The 22,533-nt window shown below is 40.7% G+C and overlaps 2 protein-coding genes across 3 annotated transcripts in view; both read left to right on the top strand.

The window, feature by feature from the left end:
• ZFYVE16 (zinc finger FYVE-type containing 16) overlaps positions 1-12,614 on the top strand; it is a 29,938-nt gene extending 17,324 nt beyond the window's left edge. The window contains exons 13-20 of the mRNA XM_048930476.1: positions 1,594-1,676; positions 4,726-4,830; positions 5,527-5,677; positions 6,373-6,453; positions 6,987-7,149; positions 8,014-8,119; positions 8,536-8,700; positions 9,500-12,614. Coding sequence (XP_048786433.1) covers positions 1,594-1,676; positions 4,726-4,830; positions 5,527-5,677; positions 6,373-6,453; positions 6,987-7,149; positions 8,014-8,119; positions 8,536-8,700; positions 9,500-9,661 — 1,016 coding nt within the window. The 3' untranslated portion in view covers positions 9,662-12,614. The remainder of the gene's footprint in view (positions 1-1,593; positions 1,677-4,725; positions 4,831-5,526; positions 5,678-6,372; positions 6,454-6,986; positions 7,150-8,013; positions 8,120-8,535; positions 8,701-9,499) is intronic.
• A 129-nt stretch (positions 12,615-12,743) lies between these two features.
• FAM151B (family with sequence similarity 151 member B) lies at positions 12,744-21,886 on the top strand. Of its 2 annotated transcripts, none has more exons than XM_048930480.1 (5): positions 12,744-12,978; positions 13,577-13,742; positions 17,189-17,406; positions 19,038-19,173; positions 20,637-21,886. In XM_048930480.1, the coding sequence occupies exons 1-5, from the start codon at positions 12,744-12,746 to the stop codon at positions 20,788-20,790; spliced, it is 909 nt and encodes a 302-aa protein (XP_048786437.1). In that variant the 3' UTR covers positions 20,791-21,886. The 2 variants fall into 2 exon arrangements, with proteins under 2 accessions (XP_048786437.1, XP_048786439.1); XM_048930482.1 differs by lacking the exon at positions 20,637-21,886 and adding an exon at positions 17,621-17,765.
• Positions 21,887-22,533: the final 647 nt, after the last annotated feature.

Raw genomic sequence — 22,533 nt, 5'->3', positions numbered from 1 at the left:
AATTTACACTATTCTGCTGCGCTTACTTGGTTCTTTCTCATGTTAGCTGAAGGTGGTTAGACTTAAAAACCAAGTCTGACACTTTAAAAAAATTAAAAGTTTGACTTCTGTTGTCACTGGAGAAAGTTTTGAGGGAAAGTTCACCAGCCTAATTGTCAATTTTGAAAAAAAGAAAAAAAAAAAAAAAAAAAAAAAAAAACAATGCCAGAAATGGAGTACATGGGCAAAATATTAACGCTTCATTAAATGGATAGTTGCCTTAAGGATAACATACTAGTTAGCGCATTTGAAATCTCAGTATTGAAAAATGTGGAAGTTATTCTCTCAAAGTGAGTTGTAGGGAGAATTATGTAGTGTATATATCACAGGTTGTGCAGTGAGAAGGCCTCACGTTCAGCAGTTTCTTTGCTGCTTTTACGTGACCACTTTCTGCTCCCCCAGTTAGATCTTCACTCACTCTGCTCCAGGCTCACTGGAGGAAAGTATTTACAAATGCCTCTTGCCTTCAAAAGCAGGTAACACTCGCACAAGACCTGAAAGTAGAAGCTATCCTAAATACCTTCTAAAGTTGCTTGTGTGCCTTTTTTGAATAACACAGGCTAATTTAGAGGTATAGGAACTTTTTGTTTCCTGTTGTGTTGCCCCTTATTTGGAGACCAGGAGTTTTGAAAGGGTGCAACATGCAGATGTTACTTAAGTGGGATGAATTTCAAAAATAGCAAACTCAACTTTCCGACATTGAATGGACTTTTGGTAAATTAAGAGTACCATTTTAGAAGCATCAGGTCTATAAAAATGCATCATTAAATTGTTTGTGGGTTTGAGTGAATAGTGGAGTTCTGCTCTCCAGGCTTCTGCCTGGGAGTTGACAAGGGTGGTAGCTTCTTTGTCATACTTTTCTCTTACCAGTTTTATTGTCATTTTTGTACTAGCCATGCACTTTCTTGGACTGATCTCATTATCTTGATTATGCTGCACTGTTTGTTTTACTTTCAAATGACTTCATGTGTTGATGTGTTGGTCTCCTGATTTCTTTGCTTTCCCTAATTTCCAGCTGCATGTTTTCTACTACAGCCACGGGACTGCAAAGCAATTAGAAGCTTATTACTTCGTATGAACCACTTCATTCACTTCATTCTTGTTTATTAATGCTAAGTGGTACTTCAGTTCATTCTACAACATTAATATGAAATTGGATGTTACTTGTATAGTACTTGTGTTTAAGAAAGTATTCAACCTTGCAGCTCCTCTCACAACTGATGACACAGAGACTGAACGAAGGTTGTTTCCTTGCAGCTCACCCTTTGCAAGAAACATAGCTGGTCAATCACAGAGAAAGAAGCAGCAGGTCTCTGCCACAAGATTTCTGCTGCTTGGGGAGTGACTCTAGAGTAGTAGAGATATTGCAGTAGGATTTAACTGTGGGTGGGGAAATCATGCAGTGGACTAAGGGGTTGTCAGCGAGTAAGGATCACAGTGGCTCTAGTTCCCTTGAATGTTCAGATATTGAAATTAAGAAACTTGGTCTATAACTGAAAATAAATACTTACAACTATAGAACTTAAAAGTGTGACTTTATTTCCTCTATTCCAGTATATCCAACTCCTCTAGTAAGTTTCAGACATCGAAAGCCACTCTTCGGAGAAATAGGACATACAATTATGAATCTACTTGTTGTGAGTAATTATTTTATTCATTTCACTTCCTGTTGTAATCCAGATTGTGTAAAATATCCTCGGATTGTTTAAAGCTGAATTACTTTTGGCAAAGTTAAAGAATTAACTTTTTCTTTGGAGGTGACTTGGAAATTCCCTACTTTAATATGTATTAAGTGTGAGCTAAGGAAGTGTGGTGACTTCACCCTGATGGCAGCTATACCTCACAGCCATTCTTTTTCTCTGCAAATAAGGAGAAAATACAATGAAAGAGGGATCAAGTGTTAAGAACAGGGAAATCAATCACTGGTTATTGTCAAATTAAATTCAGCATAATAAATTATGTTAATGTTCCTATTACTAGCAAAATTTATTTACTGTCACTAACGGTGATTTCTTACTAAGGGCAACTTGCTAAGAGCAAACCTCCCCATCTACCCTATTTTACCTTCTTCTAAGGCATGCAGGTGAACAGGGAGTGTGGGCTTCAGTCCATAATGCTTCATCTCTGATGCTCTTTCATGATTACTCTCTGCCCCTGCTCTATGTATGTCCCTCCCACAGGATGCTGTCCTTCTCAAACTGATCCTGTGTGGGCTACCTACAGGCTGCAGCTCCCTGAAGCACTTCCAATTCAGCTCCCTACTATGAGGCTCATGCTTCAGGAGCTGCTCCAGCACAGTCCCCACAGGCAGGAGATTCGCTAGCCCTTCTGCACTATGGGCTACTCTCCTTCAGCTGCAGCTGTGGACCAGGGCCTGCTCCTCTGAGGGCTCTTCATGACTTTTTCCAGGCCACATATGTCTGTTCAGTCATGGGCTCCACCATGGGCTGCATTTCTGGTCATTTCTTAACCATGCTCTTCCACTGGCTTCTTCCAGTATCGCTTAGGGCTCAGATCTGGCCTACAGTGGGTCCCTTTGGGAGCTGACTGGAGCTGGATCTGATCAGACATGGTGCAGCTGCTGGGTTATGTTCTCTTAGCAACTCCCCTGCTGTCAAAGCCTTGTCTTATAAACCTAGTGCAGTCTTATGCGTCATACTCATTATAGCACAATTTCTGGTTGTAAGAAATAGTTTTAAATAATGAGAACAACTTTGGAATTTACACTGAAGCTGGTAGCAGTTGCCATTCAGTTGCAGTTTTCTCTTTCAAATACTGCTTTGGTGCAAGAATTCTAGTCTTAAAATGGTATTTCATTAAATTTGAAAAAACAAACTAGTAAACTTCTATTCCTGTCCAGTAACCTTTCTCTTCAAATACTTGCATAGAATTTGTCCTTAATGCTGTAAGCAAAAGTGTTGGAAATGTTGTGGAGAAAATTGCACATACTTACGTGATCACTGAATCCTCTCAAATCTGGAAAACCATTACAGCTTAGAGGAAACAGCAATCTTTGGCACTCTTCTGTTTTTCCTGTTGATATTTATGTCACTGCATAGAGAATTGATATGAATCGGAGCTGCACTACAGGAAAGCTAGCAATTAGCCAGCTTTTTTTTTTTCTTGATGGAGGAATCTTAAATCTCAATTCTGTGAGCCTGCTCCCTGCCTCGCTGTTGTTGGGACAGTACCAATATGAGGTCAGAAGAAGGACTTGAGGGTGGAAGGGACCACCAAATGAGGGAGATTTCCTTAATCAGCTTAAATCTCTGTATTATTCAAGAAGTGCCTAAGCTACAAGTAAATAAGATCTAGAAGAACAGCCTCAAAAGACAGACAGGCACCCAATGGGTAGTTAAATGCATCAGCGTGCACTTCTTGCTGCTGCTAAGAATGTATTGAGATGGATTTGCCTTACTCTCTGATATGTTATATCCATTCCTTTTTTAGCCCAAGGTCCACCTTCAGGCTCAAAACAAGCAGTGGGAATATATGCTCCTTGGCAAGATTACTTCTTCTGATGTAGCAAGAGTTTCTAGTTGTTGTAGAAAGGCTGCAAAAAGTTCTCATTATGTAGCTTAACAAGAGGTTAAGAATATGTTAAACTACACATGGCTCAAACTCAGTTAAAGATGATAAAATCTAGCACCGCAGAAGTGACTGAGGTGCTGGTAAGTGGTGAAGGCATGCACATCTGTGATAATACTCTTTATACCATCAAATAATGTCATTTGAATTTAAACTTGCAGTGCAGTGAGACCTGTTCATAAATAGCTCTTGCTATAGCTGAGCTGACTGGGGAAGAACACTGATTTCCTGGTTCAATTGCTGATACAAAACTTCCTGGCATTCCCTAGGAAAGGCAAATGAGACCATTTTACATCTATCATCATTCTTCCAGAACAGAACAGAATGTGGAAATTCGCAGAACTGGCTGATGGATGGTAACCTCTGTCAGAGGGAGGTATAATGAACAGTGTGAGACTCAAGCAGTACTTCAAGTACTCAAGAGATTGCAGAATCATAGAAGAAAATATCCTGAGCCGGAAAGGACTGATAAGCATTGTCAAGTCTTAACTCCTGGCTCCACATGAAGTTAAGAATTAAGGCATTGTTCATGTGATTCCTGAACAACAGCTGTCTTGGAGCTGTAACCACTGCCTTGAAAAACCCATTCCAGGGCCTAGCCCCCCTGTCAGTGAGTAACTTTTCCTAATATCTATTCTGGACTTATCACTGGTCGCCAAAGAGGAAATCAACACCTCGCTCTCCACTCTCCTCCATTGAGTGATAGACAGCTATGAAGTCTGTCCTCCATCTCCTGTTCTCTAAATTCTCTCTCTAAACAAACCAAATGGGCTTGTCCACTCTTTCTGTTGAAGTATTTCACATTACCTCAAACATTACAAGATCACAATGTGCATAAAGTAGCTGTAGTTGAAGTAAGCCACTGTTAAATAGTGCAGCCACTTCATGAATGCTACAGATTTTTTAATATATCCATTAAGGTACTTTTCCAGTGAATCACAGCAGAGGAGTGGAACAGAAGTTTTTAGGTACTTCTAAGGACTTATAAGCCTGGAGATAGATGCAAAGTACTTAGTCTTTAAGATTTATTATAAAATGTATGGAAATAAACTGTCTGCTCACATCTTTGTCTTAGCATATTATCTTTGTCTATTGCAGGACCTTAGAAACTATCAATATACTTTGCATACAATAGACAACCTGTTTGTTCACGTGGAAATGGGTAGGAGCTGTATTAAAATACCCCTAAGGAAATATAATCAAGTAAGTTAAACTATTCCAAACTGCTTTTATCTTTTTTTGATGTAATACCAATCACATCTTTAACATGACTTCTTTTATTAATGGGGAGGGGGAGAAGGCAGAGGAGGAGTAGTAGTTCCTAGAGGCAGTAGTGCTTTTATTCTCTGGTCAGTGTCCATGCAGTTCTGCAGGTGATTTCTTCACTTGATTGAGCTCTCCAGTGTGCTCTTAGAGTGGATGATGTGTGGAAATAAGTCATTTTTAGGATAACTGTTAACTGTGGAAGATGAACAATTTCAGTGAAGTGTTCTAGCATGCATTTCCAAGGAGTATCTCCTATGTATTTCCTATGGATTATGTTTTACTTAAAACATTATTTTTAAAAAAAGCCAGTATAGTTTTTATTGCAATCTGTTTAATAGAGCTTTAACGAAAAAACTGAGTAATATAAGCGTAGTAATATAATTATATACTAATCTCATGTCTCATGATCAATAAAATCCCTCCAGCTCTGATATTCTGTGTTGACCAGCAGTTTTTAGACTTTTCCCTCTCCAAGTAGTATTTTCAATCATGTTTAATTTGACTCCAGCTAGTCAGCTTGAAACTTCTTGTAATTAAGTGAATAATTCTGCTAGATTTTTCTAATGTCTTATATTTAAAGCGAGCACTACAGAATGAGATCTGTCTGTTTAATAACAAATCTTACATTGGCAGGTGATGAAGGTGATAAATTCCTCTAATGACCATGTAATTAGCATTGGAGCCAGTTTTAATACTGAAGCAGATTCTCACTTTGTGTGTGTGCAGAATAAGCAAGGTCACTATCATACGCAAGCAAACAGCACTAATGAACACCCTCGAAAAGGTAAGCTGTCTGGTGTGCTTATGGGGAACAATTTCTAGAGCAAAAGCCATAGGAGTGTGGAATGGTTTGGGATGGAAGGGATCTTGAAAGATCTTCTAGTTCCAACCAACCTCCTTGCCGTGGGCAGGGATGTCTCCCTCTAGTCAAGGTTGCTTAAAGTTCCATATGACCTTTCAGTTTAGTTTAGTTTCACTACTAACACTGTAAGCTTCAGGAATATCTTTTGTAAATAAATTTAATTTAAAGTTGTGTGGCATTATGTTTTATGTTTTAAAAAAAATTGAAACACCACTCTGTTTTCTCTTGTAGCTGCCTGTTCTCCTCTCTCAGTTCTCTTAACTGTCTCCTTTTTGCATATTGGGCTCTTTCAGTGTGCCTGGTGCCCATCTTTCAGTGTCTTATACACTGTATGCACTCATAATATGAGAAAGGTGGTTGTTTTTTTTGTTGTTGTTTTTTGTGTTTTTTTTTTTTGCTACAGTCTAGTATTTTTTGTACCAACTTGTGACTAAGTTATTTATATCATCACTTGAAGCATAGTAATACCTCTTCTGCCCTGTTTTTTGTTGTTTTTTTTTTTAATTAAAAACATTAAAATATATTTTTGATTTTAAAAAGGTAATGTAAGTCATTTGACTTGATAGTAATGTCAAACTTGAGTGATTAGTGTCACTCTTTTTTCCTACCTTTTCTAGTTACAGGTGCAAGTTTTGTGGTATTCAATGGAGCCTTAAAGACATCTTCGGAATTTCTAGCCAAATCCAGCATAGTTGAAGGTAAGAACTGTACTGAGCGTCTGTTCTGCAGGTGGTTTCAAAAATAAAAATTAGCTTTGTGCAGGATCTTTGTTCTACTGTAAGCAAAACTCTTTCAGGACTTTGTAAATTGTAGAAAACCTGTAACAAACAAATTGTGCTTTATAAAAGTGCATGCTAGTTTATCTGTTGCTTTTATTACATTATAAGTTTTAACTCTTCACATTAGTCAGTGCAAACATTTCCTTTATAGCTGCCAATATCTAGAAATATGTTCATTGCTGTATTGATGAAATACATACATTAACACATATATGCCAGAAACTTCACATTTGACTAAGATTGCTCTACTAGTCTTAGCTCTACTGACTAGAAAGGCTTTCACTACTCCTGACTCTTGTCATGGAGCATTTAATGCTGTAGTTTAGTATGGAGTCCAAGTTAGGACTTGCTGCAGGAGAGGGTTGATCCCACTAATATTTAGGCCAGGACGACTATAAAGTGTTGCTGCTCTTCCTGTAGACAAGTGGGGATTTTAATTGATTTTCTTGTAGATGGATTAATGGTCCAGATAACACCAGAGACAATGGAAAGCCTACGTCAAGCATTAAGAGACAAGAAAGACTTCAAAATAACTTGTGGAAAAGTGGATGGAGAAGGTCTAAAAGAATATGTAGATATTTGCTGGGTGGAAGATGAAGAAAAAGCAAACAAAGGGTAAATATATTAGCAAAGCATGTAACTCTCGTGTTCCTAACTTTCAAATATCTGCTTTTTATTTCAAGAAATTAATCTAAAACATCTTTATTCAGGTAATTTGCTACTAAGACCTGTATGGACAGTAAGCTGCCTGCTCTCCTCTAGATGTCACTAGCAGAACAGTTTTGTTTGTAGTATTTGCCAAAATCAATACCATTTTTCTCTGTTGGGGAAGCTGACAGGACGAGTTTGTGAAAACCTGATGTTCCTTTGGAAGTCTCTATCAGTCAAATCACTAACCATTTTAAGGATGCAGTTAATTCCTTCAAGTTTCTGGGGTTGAGGGCTTGGAAGTGCACTGTATATATATATATATTTATAATATATATTTATATTTATTATATATTTAGGATATATTTATCCTATATCCTTTATAAAGGATATATTTATAATATCCTTATTCCCTGTGATTTGAACAGTTATATGAATAACTTCAAACTTTAATTACACATCATTAACTCAAAACTTGCCTTTTGTTAAGCCAGCTCTTCCTCACATGGCGGGGTTGTCTTGGCATGCTTTTTGGGGTTTTTTTTGTGGCTTTTTTGATTGATTAGAACAAACAGAGGCTTTAATTTTAACAGAGGCAGCTTCAGTTTCACAGACCTATAAAGGTAAGGTTTTTATTAAGTGTTGTTTGTTCCCTGTCTAGGATACTGTTTTTTGTAGCTTCTATATTATTATGATGCAAATCCTGTATTATTTTGTTACAGAGCTGTTAAATAGCTTTTGAAGATAATTAGACATTATGCTTCAGAATGGGAAAACATTTATGAAACAAAATGTTATTGCAATTGTTGACAATACTATTCTCTTCCATAGAATTTTAAGCCAAGTGGATGGAAAATCGATGGAAGGAACTCAGAGTGAAAAAATAGCACACACCAGAGACTTTGAAAGAAAAGGAAAAGTTGTGAAGTGTACCGAAGTTAGTAAATTATGTTGTACTTGAACTTTTTTTACTGCTACTACTTACAGTACTTAAGTGCTAGAACAAGAGTACTGAATGTTACTATTAAAGAAACTAAACTACACATAGCCGTACCAATCTGTGAACTGTTCTGTGATTCTGTGATAAGTCCATATACTTTATATTATTTTCCTCTGAAAAACAGTAAATGGTGTAAGTCTGTTAGCACTGTTAACTCTGTGAGTATGAAATCTAGATATTCTCATAGTTACTCAAGTATTTTGATTGAACAAATGAAACTCTAGGAACATTATGCCAGCAAACAAGCATTGGTAGCTCACTGTTGTGTTAACTGAATACTGAATTACTTTTTTTTTTTTTTTTTAACTTTTTATATGACAGATTGCTGAATATCCTTATTTCTGTAATTTCAGGTGTATTATTTCCTAAAGGACCATGAACTACCTAGTCCTGTTCATCTCCAGTTTGCTAAAGACATCGCTGCTGCCTGCTGCTCTGCTCTTTGTCCACACCTTAAAACCCTGAAGAAGAATGGGATGAATAAGATAGGCCTGAGAGTTTCAGTTGACTCAGATATGGTAATCTTTCAACTTGTATTGTATATACTTCAATTCTGAAGCCTTTCCTGTAAAGACCTTTGGATCTTTCTGAATGTTCCTAGTTTTTGTCCTACCCAGATCCAGACTAAGGATGAAATTTCATATAGGGGCTGTCTTAATGACTAATAGTTCACAAAAGAATAACTGCTGTTTCTCCTTCTGCCCCATGCCTGTAGCAGCTGTTTGCAGTAAGTTACCAGTTTTTGTCTGGTTCTAACTCTTTGGCACTCATGTGCCATAGGGTGAATTAGTAAAAGGAATCATACAGCTAATTTTCTGATGCTTTTCTTGATGTAGTTTTCTGCTGCTTTAGCTCCTGACATTGGTACGACATTTGCTCCAGCATTTCTACAGGGTTGCTTAGCTCCATCTAGTATGCGATGCTCCTAAAAAGACTGCAGAATTCTGGAGCTGGAATACTCTTGTCTGAAGGAAGTGAACTGTAAAACTTCCTTATCTTCAAGAGAAGCTGTAAATACTACTTTAAATTATTTTTCAATAATATACTTTTAAATTAATAGTCACTGTGATAGAATACAGTCAGACAATTCTTGACAAAAATCTCAAGTGGTGTGAGACGCAGAGGATGTGTGGTCTGGTAAACCTAGAGATTCATTGACAATTCTAATAGTTCACAATTGACCTGGAAACCTACCCAGTTCCTAGCATATGTGTTATTTTCTGTCTGTGTGATGCTAGGTGAAATACTGATTTATTAAGATACTACACACTTGTCTGTCTTGTTAACAGAAGAAATGTTAATGTGTTTCTGTTTTAGGTTGAGTACTTGGCAGGATCTGGGGGTCAGCTTTTTCCACAGAAGTACCTGAATGAACTGGACAAAGCTCTGATTCCTGTGATCCATGGTGGGATGTCAGATCCTGCAAGCTTACCGCTGAAAATGGAATTAATGTTTTTCCTTATGGAACATTTATTTTGAGACCAATTTCTGGCAAGATACTGGTTCGCTAGCTCTGAACACCAAAGCTCAGTGCGTCAAACACTAAAGATCAAATTTTCTAAAACTGTTTTGATTTTAATGGATTTTGAAACTAAATTTAAACAAAACAGGAATCTAACTTCCATTTGTTACTTTACCACAGAAGTGTAGTTTGTAATGTTCTCTAACGTTCTGAAACTTTACACTTAATACAGCTGCAGAAGAAGGCAGTTGCTTACCTCTGTACACTACTGTAGCACTTACATTGTTTAGTGTAACTTCCAGCCATGCTATCTTGCCTCTTAACATCAGATAAGTATTAAAGAAATTGCTGCAGTCAGATCTAATCTCAACCTGAAGCATGTCCTTTCCATATGCAAAGAACTTTTTTGCTATTTGAGGTGCAAACTTGAAGTCTTAGGTTGCTGACTGCATACTTCGCCACTTGTACTTGTGCCAGTATAAATATAGGTGGACACCTCCTGACGATTGTTTTGAGAAATCATAGAATGGCTTAAAGTGAAAGGGACCTTAAATATCACTTAGTTCTAATTCCCCTGCCATAGGATGAGGCTGCCCAGGGCCTCATCAAACGTGGTCTTGAGTATCTCCAGGGATGGGACATCCACAGCTTCTCTGGGCAGCTGGGCCAGGGCTTTAGCACCCTGTAAGTAAACAACATCTTCCTAAACATCTAACCTAAATCTCCCCTCTTTTAGTTTAAAGCCCTTCCACCTTGTCCCAGCACTATTTGACTATGTAAAGTTAAGCTCCCTGTAAGTAGCAGAAGGATACCATGAGATGGCCGCAGAGCCTCCTCTGGAGTACTGCATCCAGGCTTGGGGTCCCCAACACAAAAAGATGCAGAGCTGTTGGAGCTGGGTCCAGAGAAGAGCCACAAAGATGATGAGAAGGCTGGAGCACTTCTCTTATTAAGAAGCAGTAAGGGAGCTTGTTTCTTCCAAACCTCATTAGATTCGTGTGGGCCTACTTCTCAAGCCTGTCCAGGTCCATAAGGATGGTATCCCTTCCTTCTGTTTTATCAGCTGCACTACTCAGCTTGCTAAGGATGCACTTGATGCAACTGTCAATCTTATTGATAAAGATGCCGAGGAGCACTGGTCCCAAGACAGACCTCTGAGGGGACCCTGCTCATTACCTGCCTCTACTTGGATATAGATCCATTGACCACACATCTTTCTGGCCATCATATATTCCACCCTTCAAAACCCACATCTCTCCAATTTAGAGATAAGAATGTGGTGGGGCCATGTCAAAGGCCTTGCAGAAAACTGGGTAGATGGCATCAGTTGCCCTTCCTTTGTCCACAGATGCTGTCATCACAGAAGGCCACCAGGCTGGCTGGCAGAATCTGCCCTTGATGAAGGTGTGCTGGCTCCCTCGGATCACCTGCTTGTTTTGCATGTGCCGTAACACATGTTCTAGGAGGATATGCTCCATGATCTTCCCAGGTGCAGACCCAGGCTCACTGACCTGTCATTCCCCAGGTCTTCTTGCTCTGCCCTTAAAGTGGAAGGGGTTTTGCTCACATAGCCTCAACCTGTTATGTTCAGGAATGTAACAAGCGTGGAAAGCCTGATTGACAGTAATGAATGAGTCAGCCTTCTCCATGTCTGTTGTATTTAGTTCTCCCTTCTAAGCTGTCAGAGGGGGTATGCTCTCCTTTGCATGTCTCTTCCAACCAATGTACGGTAGAATCTCTTCTTGATATTTTTCACATCTTGCCAGGTTTCGTTCCACCTGTGCCTTGGCTTTTCTCATTCCATCTCTGCAGGACAGCTGGCCTTGTTACCTTATTGGAGGAACCCTCGCAAATTCCTTTAGGGCAAATCTGAGGTTTTCTCCTCCTCCTTCCTCAAGTGACAGTGTTCCCTGGTTCTTCTCTGTCTCTCAGCAGTATATCCCCTTCCCTCATCAAATCTGTTTTAAAAGAAAAATTACAATTAAGTTTACAACAGCATTGTAAACGAAGTCCTGGCTTAAGATACCATGCTGGTTCTTCAGGACCGTATGCTTCTGAATTACTTTTTGTAGAAAAACTGATTCTTGAATTTATAGGGATTTATCTTACTAAAACAGATGCTATTTTTATAAATATTGATTTTTTTTTTCTTTTACTGGATGTTCAAAAGTCCTGACGCAATCTGACCTTTCAAGGATTAGTAAAAAGCCAGCTTATCCTTGAAGTAATCTACGTGTAGCAATAAGACAGGAATTCTGCACTATCTTTTCTGCTTCCTTCTCCTGCTTTTCTTATCTCTCAGTAGCCTCCTTTATTTTCAGGGAGGACAGATGTATTAAGTGTGAGTTTTCATGAACAGATTTAGTATTGTATGTATTTTTTTATATTGGGTCCTTAAAATCTATTTATGTACTCGGGATGCACGTGATTTGTACCAAGGTTCCATGAACCAAGGATTGGTAACTGTCACAAGTCTTTACCAAAAAGAAAGCAACGAAACCAAGTCCAAGGTCGATGTTGTTTTCAGTAAAAATGCTGGTACAGGTTTATGAGGCTACTAACACTCTGCTGTCTTCTCGATGCTCACTGGGGATATTTCATGTTTTTGTCTCAGACACAACTTGTAGCTTAACCTCATCAGCTCTGTGCTTAGGAAACACAGAAGCGTTGGAAGATTTCAGGCCTGGAGGATACTGGGGATACATCAGAGCTGATTCTTCTGCAAACTGTAGCTGCAGAGGGGAGCCGCGGGCCGCACGGTGGGCAGCTGCGTGCAAACGGGTCGTGCCTCGGTGTCACCGCGCGACTCTCCGCTGTTTCCTCTGGTCAACGAACGCAGTGAGGTGCGGGCGGCGTTCCTGCGTACGTCGCGCGGTCGGGTAACCGGAGTATCCGTTCTGCCATTTATTCTGCGCTAACGATGTCTAAGAGTTAAATAAAGCTTCGCTCTTATTTTAATAAAGCAGCCAACCGGGCCTCCCCGACCGTCTCAAGTTTGTCTTCCCCTCCGGCGGCGTCCGCGCAGGGCCGGGCTGCGGGTCGCTTTCATCGCTGCTGCCCTGCGGCCCCCGCCTCTCGGGGCGGGCCCGGGCCGCGGCCATGGCGGCCGAGCAGAGCGTGGTCAGCGCGGAGGGGCCGCCGCCCGTCGCCCCGCTCCGTGCCGGGGGCCGCGGCGCCGCGCTGAGGGCCGTCCCGCTCGGGGCCGCAGGCGCGCGGAGCCAGGCGGCGGTGGAGCACTTCCTGAGGGCCGGGCGCCTGGCGGCCAGGGACGGGGCGCAGATCCGCTGGTGGCACGCGGCGAACAGCCGGCGCCGGGCCCGGGAGGCCGCCCGCAGTAAGTGCCGGCCGGAGGGAGGCCGTGCTCTCGGCTGGGGCGGCTCCGCGTACGCGTGCAGCCGTGCGGAAAAGGATCTGGGGCGTCTGGTGGCAGCAAGGTGAATGCGAGCCGGCGGCGTGCCCTGGAGCCCAGAGGGCCATCCAGCCTGGGGTGCATCGGGCCCAGCGCTGCGAGGGCAGGGATTGTGCCACTGTGCTCTGCGTTGTGCGGCCTCACCTCCAGCACCGCGTGCGGGCTGGCGATGTGAGAAGGACGCGGAGCTGTCAGAGGGTGCCCAAGGGAGGGCTGCGAACGTGGAGAAGGGTCTGCGGGGGGGCACGTGTGAGGAGCGGCTGTGGTCCCTTACGCCACTTTGCTTGGCCAAGTGACACATTCAGAGCTCAGTTTTCCCTTGGCCACTGATTTCTAAAGATCCCGGTGACCGAAGTACACCAAAATGTGTCTTGGTTGCATCATAGGCAGCAGCTTGTACTCTGTGATCCTCATGGAGTAAACGAGCACCGTTTGGTGTAGGAAGTTTCCCTGCAATTACGGTTAAGCAGACACTGGAAGTACTGAATCTGCTCTGTTACAGCGTTCATTTTCTAAATAACAGGCACAGTTCACATGGTAGAAGGGGATGTCCTCCTCCGCGGTGGCAGGGGAGGAGATGGAGACCCAATTATGGCTCACCCCCCTGAAACAGACAGCGACATCACGCTGCAGGAGTGGCTGGAGGAGATGGTCAGCACAGATAAGGGCATTAAGCTGGATTTTAAGAGGTATTTTGAGACGAAACATTTGCATATACTATACATTCTTAGCAATTAACAATTTTATAAGTATTGCTAACTGTCTTCTGATGATCGTTTAAACTAACCTTTTTCTTACTGTGCAATTCAGAGCTTATGCATTCCTTACTGGACAGTAAACTTAGTGAATCTTAGTCAGTTTTACTGAGTACATTAAAAGAATAAAAACTTTACGTGTTTTGAACCACAAATAATTATTTCATATTCAGTGAACTCATTACTGAGTTGCAACTAAGCGAAGTTTTGCTGCTGGGAAAACTGAAATAAAAGTGCTTATCTGGAAAGCTTCTTTCAGTTTTGTGCTTGAGCCAGGAAGGAGGACTGAAAACCCCATGAGATTGCTTTGACAAGTTTGAAGTAGGGTTCGATGTGACCTGTGATTTTTAGACAATCTTTGCCATTCCTGGATTTAGCTTTCTCTGAGTATGTGTCAGATTGTACCACATGTAGAGAATGCAGCTGTACATCAAAAAGAGCTTTGTCACTGCATAGGTATGCTGTAGAAATGCAGTAATTGCTGGGTGGCTATAAAATGTAATTTGCACCAGTTGTTCTGTGTGATGTAATCACTGTTTTCATGTTAAAGTTCACAGGAACAGAAGGACAACGGGTGGCCAGCAGGGACAGGGAGGTGATTGTCCCCCTCTACTCTGCTCTTGTGAGGCCCCATCTGCAGTACAGCATCCAGGTCTGGAGCCCCCAGTACAAGAAAGACAGGGAGCTGTTGGAGAGGGACCAGAGGAGAGCCACAAAGATGATCAGGGCACTGGAGCACCTCCCCTACAAAAACAGGCTGAGGGAGCTGGGCTTGTTCAGCCTGGAGAAAAGAAGGCTGTGGGATGACCTCATTGCAGCCTTTCAGTGCCTAAAGGGAGCCTACAAACAGGAGGGGATTCAGCTCTTTGAAAGGGTAGATGAATGCAGGACAAGGGGAAATGGTTTTAAGTTGAGGGAGGGAACATTTAGGTTGGATGTCAGGGGGAAGTTCTTTACTCATAGTATAGAGTGGTGAGGTGCTGGAACAGGCTGCCCAGAGAGGTTGTGGATGCCCCGTCCCTGGAGGTGTTCAAGGCCAGGTTGGATGGGGCCCTCGGCAGCCTGGTCTGGTATCAAATGGGGAGGTTGGTGGCCCTGCCTGTGACAGGGGGGGTTGGAGATTCATGATCCTTCAGGTCCCTTCCAACCCTGGCCATTCTGTGATTCTATGATTCTGTGAAGATGGGCATGCTATATCCTCTTACTGATTCTCCATAGGTTCTCCCTATCTTTGCTCAGAGAGAAAAGAGGAGAAATCAGTTCTAATGATTCCTTCAGATGCCTCTTACTTTTTTCCACAAGGAATTTCCAGACAAGTGCTGATCTTAAAAAGCTTTTAAAATTATATTGCACAATGAAAGTCTGGTTATATAAAAGCATTTCAAAATTACAAGTCCCCAGTGCAGCTATATTTGTGTGAGTGACACAGAATCTGATCTTCTTTTGGATCCTTATTCTTTGGTTACTGTTGCTGAAGTTTTGAAGATTACTTTAACAGTGCTTAAGAAGAAATATTTTCAGTATTCCTACCCTGTGAGCGTGATTGATCACATAATCACATTTCCTGCTAGAATTAATGCATTCTGCAAAAGGGCTTCAGAGTCACACTTCAAAAAATGCCACAATCATTTCAAAAAAGCCTTGAAAGTGGAGTCAACAGCATGTTTGAATTTTCTCAGTGCTTTGCAAAAGAAGAGTCCTGTCTGGATTTCTTTGTTCTATTTTCAAGAGATGCTTCTTTGTTTTTGTGCTCTTTACATTATTGTGTACTTCATTGAAGAAATGAAGGCATTTGAGTGACTCCGACAGTCACCTGTCTGCTAGTTCTGGGAACAAATGAAGTGTTCTGGCTTCAGAGCATGTTAGAAATTGGTTAGAAACCAATGGTGTTAAATTAAGTCATTACTGGCTTTTCTCTTGGGAAAAAAAATATTAAAAAATAATAACCAAAAAAAAAAAACAAAAAACAAAAAACCTATGACCCAAATGAGCCAGTTCTTGCTGACTGAAAGTGGTGGGTGGAACCCTACCGATATGCAGTGCTCTCAATAACACTAAAGCTAAAATGTACAAAAGTGCTGCTGACAGTAAGTGTGGGCAGCTTGGGTCACAGCTGGCTGCTCTTTCAAGTGCTGTCTGCACATTCTGACACGGTTCTTCTGACCTTGTCCTGGGCCAGGGCTAGGAATGGCCTGATGCAGAATGAGTCTTATGGAGTGGTGCGGAGGACTGTGGGAGAATACAGGTCTGTCCTGTTAGGATGCACCTTTAATTACAGTGATATTAAGTTCCCGAATGTTATGTGGAACATTCATTAATTCGCTGTGAGAAAATTATGGATTTTCGTGACGTCTGATTGGTTTCCCAATTATTCTATATTTCCTTTCCTGCCACATCACAGTAGTTTTGGAAGTTTTGTTAGGATAGACAGGGTTCATAGAATCATCATAGAATGGTTTGGGTTGGAAGGGACCTCCAATCCCCCCCTGTCACAGGCAGGGCCACCAACCTCCACATTTAATACCAGACCAGGCTGCCCAGGGCCCCATCCAACCTGGCCTTGAACGCCTCCAGGGACAGGGCATCCACAACCTCTCTGGGCAGCCTGTTCCAGCACCTCACCCCTCTATACTATGAGTAAAGAACTTCCCCCTGACATCCAACCTAAATGTTGCCTCCCTCAGCTTAAAACCATTTCCCCTTGTCCTGCATTCATCTACCCTTTCAAAGAGCTGAATCCCCTCCTGTTTGTAGGCTCCCTTTAGGCACTGAAAGGCTGCAATGAGGTCATCCCACAGCCTTCTTTTCTCCAGGCTGAACAAGCCCAGCTCCCTCAGCCTGTTTTTGTAGGGGAGGTGCTCCAGTGCCCTGATCATCTTTGTGGCTCTCCTCTGGTCCCTCTCCAACAGCTCCCTGTCTTTCTTGTACTGGGGGCTCCAGACCTGGATGCTGTACTGCAGATGGGGCCTCACAAGAGCAGAGTAGAGGGGGACAATCACCTCCCTGTCCCTGCTGGCCACCCCTCTTCTGATGAAGCCCAGGATACCATTTGCTATACCATTTGCCTTCCAAGCTGCAGGAGCACACTGCTGGCTCCCCAGGCTCCCCAGGTGTTTCTCTGCAGGGCTATTTTCAAGGACTGTTCCTCTGTATAATGCCTGGATTTTTTCTGGCCTAACTGGAACACAGCAAAGTTCGTAAGAGGTTGTAGGTCGCCTTAGAATGACAGAATCATAGAATCATTAAGCTGGAAAAGACCACTGAGATCATCTAGTCCAACCATCAGCTCATCCCCACTGTGTCCACTGACGTGTTCTGAGTGCTTCCTGTCCTCGCTGTGGGTAGAGGGGTCTCACCTTGTCCATGTGCTGCTGGTACAGCCTTGACGCCGTACGGCCCTCCTTGGAGCTGCTCCAGCTTGTGAAGCCGTGTTTGGAGAGACCCGTGTGGCTCAATGCAGACATCCTCCCGGGACCCAATGGGATCAGCCCCGTTGTGGATGCAAAGGGATTCCTTGATACTGTCACCTCGTTTTTCCCAGATGTAACCTTGTCATTGGGATGGACGACTGGCTGGCACCCTGAACAGCACAATGAAGGTAAAGAGAGGGAATGCAATGCTTATGTCATGTCACCTGCTTTCCTCAAATTAATTTCACGATTGATTCTAGATAAATGCCATTTCCTGTCAGTTTGGAAATAATAGTCAATATAAGAAGTATTACTTTATTAATTACATTTTATAACATGTAGCAGTTAGTTCGGTGTTTGAGCTTAAATGGAACTCTATGGAAATCTGATTTTTCTGTCAAGCAATACTTTGTTCTTCAAGTCATTTCCCTCATCCTGAGATATTTCCTGGAACAAATTGCCTGAGCCCTGTTTCAGGCAGTCTGCTCCCTGAGTCCCACCAGGAGAAGTTTGCTAACTGGAGTTCTGGAACGTTTCCTGAAGAAAAGTAAGCTGGAAATGTTAAATCCTATCAGTATGCTCTTGTATTAGATAAATCAAGTTGTGAGTCAATTTTTTTTTTACATTTCCACTGAAGAACTGAATTTTTTGCAATAGACTTTCCAATGCATTAATGTTAGTAATTTTTTTAAAATCACAAATTTGTGAATCTAATTGCAGCTTTTAATTATTGATCCCTATCTGGAGTTTTGATCCAAAATGTGTAAAAACTGTTTTGTGATCCTTTTTGCTAGCTTCCCTTCACCCTTCTCACAGCTGCTTTGTTAGAGTGCTTTACTCCCATGCACCATGTGCATTTGTGTGCAGCAGCATAGTTCCCACCAGCAGACTACCAAGGTTTAGCATTTTGTTACAATGACTGCACTGTATACTGTATGGTATGTTTTTAAAATTATTACAGCTTTTTCTCCAGTTGTTTCAGTACAGTAAAACATTGCTGGAAATATGCACAGGAACTACTGTAGTGAGTGACCTTTTAAAATAAATTTAACATTATTTTCATTCTAAATTTCAGTTTACAGCAATGCTATTTAAGGATGTATTGTAAGACACAAGAGAAACTGATTGCAAATGCAAGTTACTGTTTGCCCAGCAAAACCTTAATTTTAAATTTGGTGCATTTTTTTGGCTGAAAAGCAGTAGTGACAGAAAAGTCCCTACATTGCCTGTGAGAAAAACGTGATTAAGTGTTGTTACTGAAGAACAGCAAAACAGCACTCTTAACTACCTCCAGCACTCATAAAAACCTCAGCAACAGGCACTGTATTTCAGATTGCTTGTTTTTAGCATTTTTTTAAGTACAAAACATTTTGTGTGCTACATTTCTACACAACTTTGTCTTCTACTGCATTAATTCAGATTATTTCCTCTTTTTTTTTCTTTCCAAAATGTTTTTGCTTTTAAAGAGCCACAGTCAAGTTAAAGCTAGCATGTATTGATGTCACAGGCAAAACCTCTTAGAGAGCAAAGATGCAATTCCATGGGCATTAAAAAATGTTGTATTCTGCAGCTATATATGAAAAAACACAGCAATTTGTGAAAATAAGATTATTTTTCTCCTTTTTTTTCCCCCCCCCATCGGACAATGATATTTCTCATAATAATTTAGTCACTTCATTTCTAAATGATCTGATTTTCACAAAACTGTCTGCTCTTCCCTTGTCTTACAGTCTGACCGTTCAGTAAATCATTGTGCCTTTGTTTTGATAGAGGTTGTATTTGCGAAGAGACCTTTGTAATCACGTGGTCTTTATTGCAGGCTACAGTTGGACAATGGTGAAAGACATGGCTGAGATATGCAGTGCACTCTCTCAGCCTGTCACATTCCCTGTGCGGGCAGCGTTAGTACGGCAGTCAGTGTCTGAGCTTTGCTGGTTGGTAGACCAGTCAGACCAGTAAGTCTGTGGGGCTTTATTTTTAGCAGTCTTTATTGTGAAGTCACATATTTCTTAGTAATGAAGCTCTCGTTTCTGTGAAATAATAACATTTTTAAAACCTCCTTTAATATTACTTATTATAGATAGCTAATCTTTTATAGGTTTTGTAATCCAGTTCCATTACAACCATTTCATAAGATTAGCAAAGTTAATTAGTCCAACCAGTTTGACATTGCAATTTGCAATTAATTGCTACCTACACTTTTTATATTCCTCAATTGATATATTCCTTGTATTCTACCTAGTTGGCCTAAAAGCATCCCAAGTCAGTTCTGAATTGGAACTCATTTATTAACACTGGTGGTCAGCAGGGCATTACCCAATTTGCTCACAGTGGGACTGGGGAGAGAATCAGAAAGGCAAAAATGAGAAAAGTCATGGGCTTTGATAAAGACCATTTTCTAAGTAAAAGAGGGACAAAACAAAACCAAGAAAAGTAAGTGGTGCAAAAACAAGTACTCACCTCCAGACCACTAATGTCCTGCCAGTCCCTGATCAACAGCAGCCTTGGCAAACATCTTCCCTGCTCCCCCAGGTTTTTAATTGCTGAGCACAATGTTGCATGATACTGAATCCCTTTGGTGCTTTGATCTTTGTGGGTCAGCTCTACTGCCTGTGTTGTGGCCCAGCTTTGTATCTGTTCCCAGCCCATCAGCCTTTGCTTTGTCAGCACTGTTCAGCAGCTGCAAAAATATGAGATGTATTGTCAGATCCGAAACATTTCAGCATACTGAGCTGCTGTGGAGAAAATTAATTCTATCCCAGCCAGAACTACAGCAGAAGTTTACTAACAATCTGAAGGACATTGCTTTGATACCTGAAAAACATTCAGTGATTTCCAGACACTTAAGTTAGAGTTGCTTTAAAAAAACGTTTTTACAAACCTATAGCAATTTCATAAAAAATATGTTTACATATAATAAAAGAAGACAAAAACTTGCCTCATACAGACTACCATTTCCTCATTTGTTCTTGGGCTGCAGTCATATTCTCAAGGTAGCCTGTCTGTATCAAGCATTCTTTGTGCTCCTTATGGTACAAATTTGTGTTGTTTGAACTTTGGAGTAATATTTTCAGTAATTGCTTTTTACATAAACTTGAAATCATTGGGGCATCAAGAAGAGTGGGGAGACCATGAGTGCAGTTTCGTGAAACAGAAATGCAAGGTGGAGGAAGATTATTGGTATAAATGTAAACGCATAAGGAAAACAGGGACATACAGTTCTCCTACTTCCTAATTTTGAATCTTGCTTAACTTTGAAATACAAAGGAGATAAAATTTGGTAAATAATTACATTCCTAACATTAAGATACCACAGTTCTGACTATTTTAGAAGCCTATAAATGCAATGTTTTTTTTGTTTTTTTTTTTTTCCGTTTTATATTCATTATTTTAATAATCACTTTTTTTTTTTTAATAGGTACAGCCTCACTGTTTGGACAGGCAAACAGGATGTATATTCTGTAGAAGATTTGCTTTTCATCCGTGAAAACTTTGATAAAAGTAGGGTTTATTATGACATCTCAGAACCACAAAATTCTGAGTTTAAAAAGGCTATAGGAATAGAATGTTAAATATGAAACCTGCAAGGTATGACCTCATTTATAATAATTGGTTTCTTTAAATTTGAAAGGGAAGTGTATTTTCCTGCTCAAGTGGAGTGTATAGAACACACCCATGGTCACTGAAATAGTTCTTGTATAATTTTCTTAAAAGGTTTTCCAAACAGAAATGCAGTGCCTCTTTAATGGGTCAGTATTGTTATTTACTCATCACATGCATGTTCTCTGTCATTCTCTCAGTGTGATCTAGCACTTGTTTCCTGCAAGTATATAAAGGAGAGAACAACCCTGATTGCTACTTGTAGACCAAGGTAATTTGCTACCAACAGCTTTTGTGTCAGCTGTCAAGAACCATTCAGTGTCTGCCAAGAAAAATCATTCATATTCATACAGGAGGACAGCGAGACTGTAGTAGGTACAGCACTGTGCAGTTCCTCAGAGGGATTATTTTGTAGCTCATCCTCATGTGCTCCATTTGTGCTGCTATCACAATGGGTAATTTTCTCACTCCTCATCAGTAGAAGATTCTGTTTATGAAATGTTAAATGTAGAATGCATTATATTACCACAAGCTGTTTTTTCTGTTTTTTGGTTGGTTTTTGGGTTTTTTTTTGTTTGTTTTTTTGGGTTTTTTTGGAAGGGCTAGGGGGAGAGACACCAGAGTATTATGAAATGCTTCCTATGCTACATTCAAATTCAGGGGAGCCTTCCCTTAAATTCAGCTGTTCTAGGATTTCTTTCAATTTATTTAAAATTTATTTTGATTTTCAGTGAATATTTGCTTTAATAGGGGTAAAACTACTAATGAAAAGATATAAGCAAGTGTGGGACACATTTTTAAAGATTTTTTTTTTTAAACTTCATGTTTATTCAAAGATTTTTTTTATTTTCTAATATAATACACTCTTGCAGCTCTTGAAATTTTAATTGAAAAGCAGTATTGATAGTTGTTGTGTTCTGATGTTTGTAGACTTATTCTTTAGTTTGACCCTAGTTGCTGTAATACTGTTGGTTCACAGATTGTGTCTCCATGATGTTTGTATCTATTAGCTTGTGTGGGTCAGTGTACAAATGTAAGGACTCCTTAATAAAAAGCTGGGGTGTTACATCAGTCTTTTCTTTGGTTCTCTTCAGGGCTCTGGTTGTTGAGTTTCAGTATGTCTTTGCAACAAAGTGAGATGAAGTTACTTTCTTCTAGCTGCTCTTACTTCTGACTTGTGTTTTCACTGCAGGGCAGTCATTACTGCATTATTACATTTTCAGCGTGGCTGAAGAAAATAATAATTCCACACTGCAGTTACTTGTAATTGTGCTAGGGCAGGAAGGTCAATGTTCCCTTCTGCCAGCTCTTGTGCAGGTGGATGCAGCAGGCTGATGGGGATCATCAGATCTTAGGCTGCTGCTGCAGCACAATAACAAATTACTATTTTTGTTCTGTTCCCACTAAAATGAGAATTATTTTGCTCTGTAATCATCTGAATTTTGAACATAGTTATTTTCAAGGCAATTACTTGTTGGTTTTCAGTGTCTTTATATTTTGCCTTCATTCCCTTCAGTCTTTCTGTGTTCTTCTGTCATAGCCACTGCCTTGGCTGCCTGTCACTCCTGATGCTGTTGAAACATAAAAGGGAGTAGCTTGTTGAGAGAGAAGGCTGCAACTGGTGGCATCTGGCAGCTTGATTGTGCTCAACTGATAGTTCATCCCTTTTGGGGAAAAACAAACACACAAACAAACCAGGAATTAATTACAGTGCA

Source organism: Lagopus muta, chromosome Z, assembly GCF_023343835.1.
Source record: "Lagopus muta isolate bLagMut1 chromosome Z, bLagMut1 primary, whole genome shotgun sequence".
In the NCBI taxonomy this organism is placed as follows: Eukaryota; Metazoa; Chordata; class Aves; order Galliformes; family Phasianidae; genus Lagopus; species Lagopus muta.
Note: the sequence above shows the minus strand (reverse complement) of the source record. Positions and strands in the feature narration are given on the sequence as shown.

Coding starts and splice junctions, on each gene's coding strand:
- FAM151B (XM_048930480.1), top strand. CDS start 12,744: ATGGCGGCCGAGCAGAGCGTGGTCAGCGCGGAGGGGCCGCCGCCCGTC. Junction 13,743..17,188: donor ATTAAGCTGGATTTTAAGAG/GTATTTTGAGAC, acceptor CTGCTGGTACAG/CCTTGACGCCGTACGGCCCT. Junction 17,407..19,037: donor CCCTGAACAGCACAATGAAG/GTAAAGAGAGGG, acceptor TCTTTATTGCAG/GCTACAGTTGGACAATGGTG.